Genomic DNA, 9,708 nt, shown 5'->3' with positions numbered 1-9,708 from the left:
ACTTCAGCAATGTGGCCAGATATAAAATTAACTCAAACAAATCAGTAGCCTTCTCTACTCTAAAGATAGACAGGCTGAGAATGAAATTAGGTAAACAATACCCTTCAAAATAGTCACAAACAATATAAAGTATCTTTGTGTGACTCTAACCAAACAAATGAAAGATCTATATGACAAGAACTTCGTCTCTGAAGAAAGAAATCGAAGAAGACCTCAGAAGATGGAAAGATCTTCCATGCTAATGAATCAGCAGGATTAATATAGTTTAAATGGCCATCTTGCTGAAAGCAACATATAGATTCAATGAAATCCCCATCCCCACTTGAAGGACCTAAAACCATCCATTGGAAAAATGACAGTACTTTAAACAAATGGTGCTGCTTCAACTGGTGGTTAGCATGTAGAGCAATGCAAATCAATCCATTCTTATGTCCCGGTACAAAGCTCAAGTCCAAGTGGATCAAGGATCTCCACATAAAATCAGATACACTGAATCTAAAAGAAGAGAAAGTGTGGAAAAGTCTCAAACACATGGGCACACGGGAAAAGTTCCTGAACAGAACACCAACAACTTATGCTCTAAGATCAAGAATCAACAAATGGGACCTCATAAAATTGTAAGGCTTCTGTAAGGCAAAGGACAGTGTCAATAGGACAAAATAGCAACCAACATATTGGGAAAAGATCTACATCCAATCCTACATCCTATAGAGGGCTGATATCTAATATATACAAAGAACTCAAAAAGGTAGACTCCAGAGGACCAAATAACCCTATTAAAAAAATGGAGAACAGAGCCAAACAGAGAATTTTCAACCGAGAAACTCAAAAGGCTCAGAAACACCTAAAGAAAAGTTCAACATTCTTAGTCATCAGGGAAATAGAAATCAAAACACCCCTGAGATTCCACCTCACGTCAGACAGAATGGCTAAGATCAAAAATTTAGGTGACAGCAGATGCTGGCGAAGATGTGGAGGAAGAGGAATACTCCTCCATTGCTGGTGGGATTGCAAGCTGGTAAAGCCACTCTGAAAATCATTCTGGCAGTTCCTCAGAAAATTGGACATAGTACTACCTGAGGACCCAGCTATACCATTCCTGGGCATATACTCAGAAGATGCTCCAACATGTAATAAGGACACATGTCCAACTATGTTCATAGCAGCCATATTTATAATAGCCAGAAGCTGTATGTCCCTCAACAAAGGAACAGATACAGAAAATGTGGTACATTTACACAATGGAGTAGTACTCAGCCATTAAAAACAATGACTTCATTGAGGAATGGACACAAAAAATGTGGTATATATACACAATGGAGTACTATTCAGCCATTAGATGCAATGAATTCATGAAATTCTTAGACAAATTAATGGAGCTGGAGAACATCATATTAAGTGAGGTAACCCAGTCTCAAAAGATCAGTCATGGTATGCCCTCACTGATAAGAGGATTTTAGCCTAGAAACTTGGAATACCCAAGACATAATCCACACATCAAATGATGTCCAAGAAGAATGGAGGAGTGGCCCCTGGTTCTGGAAAGGCTCAGTGCAGCAGTATAGGGCAATACCAGAACAGGGAAGTGGGAAGGGGTGGATGGGAGAATAGGGGGAGGGAAGAGGGCTTATGGGACTTTTGGGGAGTGGGGAGCCAGAAAAGGGGAAATCATTTAAAATGTAAATAAAAATATATCAATTAAAAAAACAACAAAAACAACAACAACAACAAAAACCCAATGACTTCATGAAATGCTCAGGCAAATGGATGGAACTTGAGAATATCACCCTGAGTGATAAAGGAACAAACATGGTATGTACTGACTGATAAGTGGATATTAGTCCAAAAGGTTGGAATACCCAAGATTCAATTCATGGACTATATGAAGCCTAAGAAGAAGGAAGACTAAAATGTGGATGCTTCAGTGCTTTTTAGAATGGTGAATAAAATACTCACAGGAGGAAATATGGAGACAAAGTGTAGAGCAGAAACTGTAGGAAAGACCATCCAGATACTGCTCCACCCGGGGATCCATCTCATATACAGCCACCAAACCTGGCCGTTATTGTGGATGCTGGGAAGGGCTTGCTGACGAAAGCCTGATATGGCTGTCTCCTGAGAGGCTCTGCCAGTGACTGACAAATACAGAAGCTCACAACCAACCATTATACTGAACTCAGGGGTTACCAATGGAAAAGATGGAGAAGGGACTGAAGGAGCTAAGGGGGTTTGCAGGCCCATGTTGGGAGTAACATTGTCAAGAGGCTAGAAACTCTAGGAGCTCACGGGAACTGAACCACCATCCAAGGAATACACATGGAGCGACCCATGGCACTGGCTACTTATGTTGCAGAAGATGGCCTTATCGAACATCAGTGGAAAGAGATGCCCTCGATCCTGAGGGTGGTCAATGTCCCAGTGTAGGGAAATCCCAGGGCAGGATAGGAGTGAGTGAGTGGGGGAGCACCTTCACAGAGGCAGGGGGAGGAGGATGGAATAGGGGTTTCTGAAGGGGAGACCTGGAAAGGGGAAAACATTTGAAATGTAAATAAAGAAAATATCCAAGAAAAAAAGAGTGGATGTGAAAAAGATAATAAATCTCAGGGCTAAAATCAATGAAATTGCAGCAAGCAAGCAGCAGCATTACCAACAACAACAACAAAATAAAATATCTAATGAAAGGAAGGCTTGATTCTTTGAGAAAGCCAATAAATAGGATTCACAAATCTTTATCCAAATTAACCAAAAGATGGTGAAAATGATCCAAGTAGACATAAAAAATGAAGGCATTACAACACACAGTGAGGAAATTCAGAAAAGGGTAAAGACATATTTCAAAAATCTATTCTCCCCCAAACTGGAAACAGATTGATTTCTTGATATGTATGATCTTCCAAAATTAAATAATGTCAATAGATTTATAATCCCTTACTGAAACAGAAGCCATAACTAAAAAAGTCCCCCCACACACACACACCAAAAAAAAAATCCTAGGGCCAAACAGCACAATTATACAAGACCGTTCAAGAACTACTCCTCAAATTATCTCCCAAAATAGTAAGTGGTGTCTTCAACAGTAAGACCTTACCACTAGGATGTGGAGAGTTACCAATATATTTGGCAATACTAACCTGTGATATTTTGAGAGCTCTATGGAATTCCCTCTGGCCAATGACTCAATAAGATGTAATCCATAAAGGTTTTTAATTAGAAAAGTTACCTAAATTTCTTCAGATTGTGCAAAGTAGGAATACGGTAGTTCTCATCTTTATTGAATGATAAATGTGTATTATTCTGACCTATTATAGGTTGCTGGGATCTTCCACCAGTGGTTTATAATACACATTAGAATCTCTCACACCAGGATGCTAAATATTACTATGTGGTAAATTTCATTGAATTTAAAAGATTATTTTGACAACTCATTAGTTTTTTCTGTTCTGTGTTGGATGAAGTTAAAGAAATGAAGCTGTTGAAATTGAGCTTCTTCTTCTTCTTCTTCTTCTTCTTGTTCTTCTTCTTCTTCTTCTTCTTCTTCTTCTTCTTCTCTCTCTCTCTCTCTCTCTCTCTCTCTCTCTCTCTCTCTCTCTCTCTCTCTCTCTCTCTCTCACTTTGGTGGGTTCAGCCTCTTCTTTCTTGTCTCTCACACTTCTTTTACTCCTCTTTTTTCGTGTTTCACCCTCTTCACCTGGTGGCTTACCTTAGTTCTCCGGGGGTTTAGCCTCTTCATTTGGTGGCTTAGCTTCCTCATCTGGTGGCTTAGCTTCCTCCCCTGGGGGTTTCGCCTCATCTGGTGGCTTAGCTTCTTTTTTCATGAAAAGCAGTACAAATGCAGCTATAACCAGAAAAACTAAAATAATAGGTAATAGCAAAACTGTTAAATTGCTAGACTTATTGGAGGCCTCCTTGTTTTTTGCATCATCTCCCTCTGTTTTCTCTCTAGGAGAACCACTGTCAATACTTCCTCCAGTGCCCTTATCCTGGCAGTTTGGTGGGCTCCAGCCAGAATCGCAATGGCAGTGTTGTTTATTATTGCAGATTCCTTTCATGCTGCAGGTTCCTGGTGAACAATCACTTACCCACATTGGCTTATTAACGCACTTTCTGCCAATGCACACATGCTGTGGACCACAGTTTGTGCCATCTTTTATGTCACCAAGGTCAGTGATTTTCATCCCCAAATGGTAGTCGGTGGTCCAGCAGGAGACATTATTGAAATGAGTCCAGTGAACAGTATGATGACTCTTCAGGGTGGGAATTGCGTTCACTTTGTCACACTGAATCCTCCCACAGAGGATGTCTGGGGTCTCACATCTCACATACGTGTCGCCCATGAGGCCACAGTTACCAAAACGATCACCACGAGTATTGAGTTCCTTGTAGCAAGTGTCGGATGCTTTCATGGCATTTTTGCCAAAAACTCTCTTGCAGTGATCATCGTGACTGTTACATCTCTTTTCAAAGCAGTAGCCATTACCATGGCAAGCTGTCCCAGCCTGTACAAACACATCTTCAGGGCACTCGTGTGAAGTCCCATTGCACCATTCTGGAAGGTCACATTCATTCTCCTGAGATCTACACAAAGTGCCAGGTGGCTGGATTTGGCATCTGCGGTTACAACACAGTCCACTATCACATTTAGCTCCAGACTTCAGGGTACAGCTAGGCATACAACAGCGATTACGTCTACAGTTTTCAGAAGACCCACAGTCACACTGCTCGCCTTCTTCTACTACACCATTCCCACAGACCTTCATTGGGAGGAGATCTGAAGGGTTGGGCTCCTTGTGTATGCAGGGTATTTTGGCTGCATTTGTCCACAAGATTTCATAACTACAGTTGCTGAGTTTTTTGGACATCTCCATTGTAGCAGACATCAAACATGGTCCCCCTCCACAAGAACAAGGTATCCCATCATGTGGCATGCCCAAATTGTGACCTATCTCATGTGCCACAATATGTCCAATAGTAAGGAAATTCTCTTCAACAAGCCTATCAACTCCACAACCAAATGTCTTATTGCATACAGTTCCTACATAAGCTATGCCAAAATAGTCACTAAAAGTATAATTCACAAAGAGATGTGCAATATCATATGGTATCTGAGAATTAAGGTTTGTTGTCTTCCATCTACAAAATGCTGGCAAGAGAGCATATATATTTTCCACTGGTATGGGATTTCCTGTAGTCCAGATAGTAAGTCCAAGTAAAGACACATTAATATCTACTGAAAGTAAGTAGAGATTTATTCCATTCATAATGTTGAACACATCTTCCATCACAAGAGAAGTATTACTATGTCGATAAATGAATTGTTTGTGGTCTATAACCAATGCCAGTTTAATATAAAATCCATGAGACCACCATGTCCCATACATGTTTGACAGAGTAGACTTAACATTTTCTTCAAATCTCACTTGCTCTGCCATTTCTTCATCTGCTAATCCACATCTCATGGGGTGTAATTGAGTTTTCTCACTGTCTATCTTGTAAAGCAGATGTTCAAATGTGGAAGAGGGGCTCTTGGGCTTAATTTCATAAGCTGTGTCATTTATCTGTAAAATTCCTTGAAATCCCCCAAAACAGGTGGTAAGAGCAGCCATGGATTCTGGGTCTCCATCCACAAAACCAATGTAGTAACAGTCATTCTGAACGAAAGGCCTGTCCTCAAAGAGGACACCTTGGTCACTGTATGTGAACACAGGGAGCTGTCTGGATACCAAGAAATTCTTGGATTTCATGGAGATAATGTGTCTCTGGCCTCCAAAGTTCAGGCTATAGGACACCCAGCCTGCAAGACTCATCTCTTTACTAGAGACAGTTATCCTCAAGGGTGTCACTGTCTCTGGAGGGCCTTTGTATTCAGCACACTGAGTCAGGAACCATACAGAAGAAAAGAGCAGCATCCTCAACCATACCTGAAGGAGAGTGATCCTTGCATGAACCAGAGCCTCACTCACAACCATCATGTCCTACTAGAGAGAGCAAACAAAGGAGGATGCGATGTGGTCCTGTTGCCCATGTACTTGTCTTGATCTCATGCAGCATTGATACTTAATAGTCTGTCTTCTGGAAAAGTGGATCCATCAGGGCAGGACTTTAAGAAATAGGAAAAAAGAGTCAGAGATAAGAGTAGCTTCATTACGAGCTGACTAATGTAGAAGACTTTATGTAAATATGCCTTAACCTTTGAACCAAGGCATGTCTTCATATTGTGCACTTAATTTGCTCTTTAATTTTGGTGTGGTATAGTCACACTCTGTATGTTCAAAAGAATCACAGTTGGTTACAGTTGATAATGTCAGACCTTGATAAAAGACACATGGATTCACTGTATCATTTCCTAAATATATACACATGAGACAACATTTACATTAATAATTGAATCAAACTTATATTAGCACAAATGTGAGGAAGCCACTTATTTTTTCAAGAAAATTTTTATTTATAGTCAACCAAAGAATATTTTTTTCACTTTTAGTGATAAATTATACATACCTCTTACCAAACTTGTATAAAATAAAGTGCATGGTTGTTAACATTCATTTTCTTTCTTCCTTTCTTTTCTTTTTTAAAATTTATTTTTAAAAATAAATTTTAATATGTATGAGTGTTCTATCTACATGTATACCTGCATGCCAGAAGAGGGCATCAGACTCCATTACAGATGGTTGTGAGCCACCATGTGGTTGCTGGGAATTGAACTCAGGACCTCTGGAAGAGCAGACAGTTCTCTTAACCACTGAGCCATCTCTCTAGCCCCTAATATGTACTTTCATATAACAAAACACTGCTTGTTCCATTCTGTCTTACCCTAGTTCTGTCAAATTACAAAGACAAAGGATTGGAATCTTTTGTACTGGCTATTGGAATCTTCTGTAATGGCTATCTTCATGTGATAAATCAATAAACAACAGTATAGTCAAATTACTGTGCTGTTTTGATGGATGTTCCTCAAATGCATTCATATTTGATATACTTATAAAAAGAGTACACTTTTTTACTGAAAATAGACTCTTTCCCCATATAATATATTCCAATTATACCCCTCCCTAGCATAACTCTCATCTTAGAGGCTTCTTCATCAAACAGTCGATGGAAACGGAAGCAGAGACCCACAACCAAACAGGCACAGCTCAGGCAATCTTGTGGAAGAGTGGGAAGAAGATAAAAGGAGCCAGATATAGGCCCATAGGGGCTCACTGAGACAGATCAACCAATCAGAAAATATGCATGGGATGGTCCTAGACCCCCTACTCATGTGCAACAAGTGTGCAGCTTGGTCTTCATGTCGGACCCCTAACAGTAGGAGCAGGAGTAAGACAGGGGCCGTCTCTGACTCTGTTGCCTGCCTTCAGATGCCTTTCCCAAAACTGGGCAGCATTGTCTAGCTTCAATAGAAGAGGATGCACCTAGTACTACTGCAACTTCATATGCCAAGGCAGGTTGATATTTGCAGGAGGTTTCCATTCTCTGAGGAGAAAGGGAGAGATGGAGTGGGGAGGGTGAGAGGAAGGGACTGGGATGAGAGGAGAGAGGGGAATCTGTGATTGGGATGTAAAGTAAATAAATTAATTAATGAAAACAAGAGAGGAAGGGACTGGGATGAGAAAAGGGAGGGAACCTGTGATCAGGATGTAAGTAAATTAATTAATTAATAAAAAATAAAGAAGAAAATGTGAAAAGTTAAAAATTGCTGAAGATCAATTTCCAAATAGATATAGCTGATAAGTTTTTAAAATGCCCATACCCATTTCACATAAAAATATAAATATTGGAAAATTTGCCTCAACAATGCTGATCATTAGAATCTGGTGGCAGCAGAGCTTCTGATGCCTGGCCTCCAATAACAACTAGTTTTTTATTTTTTATGAAAACATGTTAATTTACATAAAATATAGATAATACAATACACACTTGAGAAATACAAATGGACAATGTGGGCTTTAGTGGTCAGTGTAGGTGACTGAAACGATTGTCTTAGTAATAATCTGCACTGTCCATAGGTTTGTGAGGGAAAGATGCATTTAAGCCTTTGTCACAACTGACTGACACATATAAATTGCCCATTTTTATTGAACTACAAGGTCCCTGAGATCGTTCAAATGATGATATTAAGAATTGTTGGTCTCACCACTCACATATCAAATCATTCCCAAGAAGAAAGAAGGAGAGGGCCCTGCTCCTGGAAAGGCTTGATGCAGCATTGTAGGGGATTGGCAGGACAGAGGAGTGGGAGGGGGTTGATTGGAGAATAGGCAGAAGGAAGAGGACTTATGGGACTTATGGGGAGGGGGGAACCAGGAAAGGGAAAATCATTTGGAATGTAAACAAAGAATATAGAAAATAATAAAGAAAGAAAAAAATAAATTCTTCTTTAATTTTATGTGGATAGGGTGTTTCGCCTGCATGTGTTTGTATATATGTATATGCACTTCCTGCAGAGACCAGAAGAGGGTGGTGGATCCTCTGGAGTGACAGGTGATTGTGAGCTACCACATGGATGCTGAGAACTGAACACAGGGCCTCTGGAAGAGCAGCCAGTATTTTTAATCATTGAGTACTCTAGGCTCCAAGACATTTATATTATATATATACACACACACACACACATACACATACACATACACATACACATACATATACACTACACATACATATACATATACATACATACATATATGAATTCATAAAAGAATTGTTGGTCTCTCTACAAACTGATGGCCAGAACTCACTGCTAAAAACATCTATACGGTTTGTTACAAACCTGGAGAAGTCGCTCTGCTGAGTACATAGAACCTTCAGCCCTAAGTTCTGGTGTCTATGGCATGCAAAGGTACTCTGAAGGCTGCCACAAGAGGAAAGCACCAACCCAAACACAAGACCTTTGGGCTACAGTCTGTCTTGCCTGCAAAATATTCTAGGGTAACCCTATAGCTATACCTTGTTAGGAGTAACCAATCAATGTCAGAGAAGAGCTTGTGGGAGTTAGCATTCTCCTTTCACCTTGTGGGTCCACTACTCTCTTCATCTTTCTATGTTTTCATTGTGTTTAGCAAGAATGCAAACAAGCCCCACAACATCTACTGTTTAATTTTACTCCTCAAAGCTTATTAGCTATAGACGTATGCTGTTATCACGATATCATTTTCTACTATACTAACCACGGTTTGCATTTAGCTACAATGTACTCTTTTACTCAGGGAGGTCTACAAGAATGATCTTGCTGCTTGACCATCTTACAAGTTCTCATCATCACCCCTCCTGTTCACATACAAACTCCAGACTCCCTCAGTTCACTAGCCACTGATCAAACCACTCAACATAAGCAGCTTTATTTGTTTTCCAGCTTCTGATATTCTTAGAATACTCTGACAGTTTTTCTGGGAATGTGAATTACCAAATCCTTTGAGAAGGTTGGAGAAGATGAGGAAACCCAAAATTCAAGACTCTTCATCCTACAGTTTAGTCATGATAAAAGATTTCTCCCCCAAATAGCCTCATAGTAATAACATCTATTTTGTTGTCTACAGTATTTCCTAATTTTATTATTTTGCACATTCTCAACTATGTGCAGGACTATGTTGGAAGATTGCTGTTTTGCCAATTTGTTATTATTGAACTTATATCATAGTGTTTTAAATAAGAAAAATAATATGTCTTTTAATATTTAAGCACAAGGTATGATACTTTCCAAGTCTTTGGTTT

General features: G+C 39.7%; 1 protein-coding gene across 1 annotated transcript; it reads right to left on the bottom strand.

Moving 5' to 3' along the window:
- Positions 1 to 3,701: 3,701 nt before the first annotated feature.
- On the bottom strand, positions 3,702 to 5,969 carry LOC127669000 (disintegrin and metalloproteinase domain-containing protein 24-like). The gene has a single exon (XM_052162881.1). The coding sequence runs from the start codon at positions 5,967 to 5,969 to the stop codon at positions 3,702 to 3,704; it is 2,268 nt and encodes a 755-aa protein (XP_052018841.1).
- Between the last annotated feature and the right edge of the window lie 3,739 nt (positions 5,970 to 9,708).

Source organism: Apodemus sylvaticus, chromosome 18, assembly GCF_947179515.1.
Source record: "Apodemus sylvaticus chromosome 18, mApoSyl1.1, whole genome shotgun sequence".
Taxonomy (NCBI): domain Eukaryota; kingdom Metazoa; phylum Chordata; class Mammalia; order Rodentia; family Muridae; genus Apodemus; species Apodemus sylvaticus.
This window is presented reverse-complemented; position numbering and strand designations above follow the sequence as displayed.

What these genes read in the sequence shown, in the direction of transcription:
- LOC127669000 (XM_052162881.1), bottom strand. Translation starts at nt 5,969, where the DNA reads ATGATGGTTGTGAGTGAGGCTCTGGTTCATGCAAGGATCACTCTCCTT.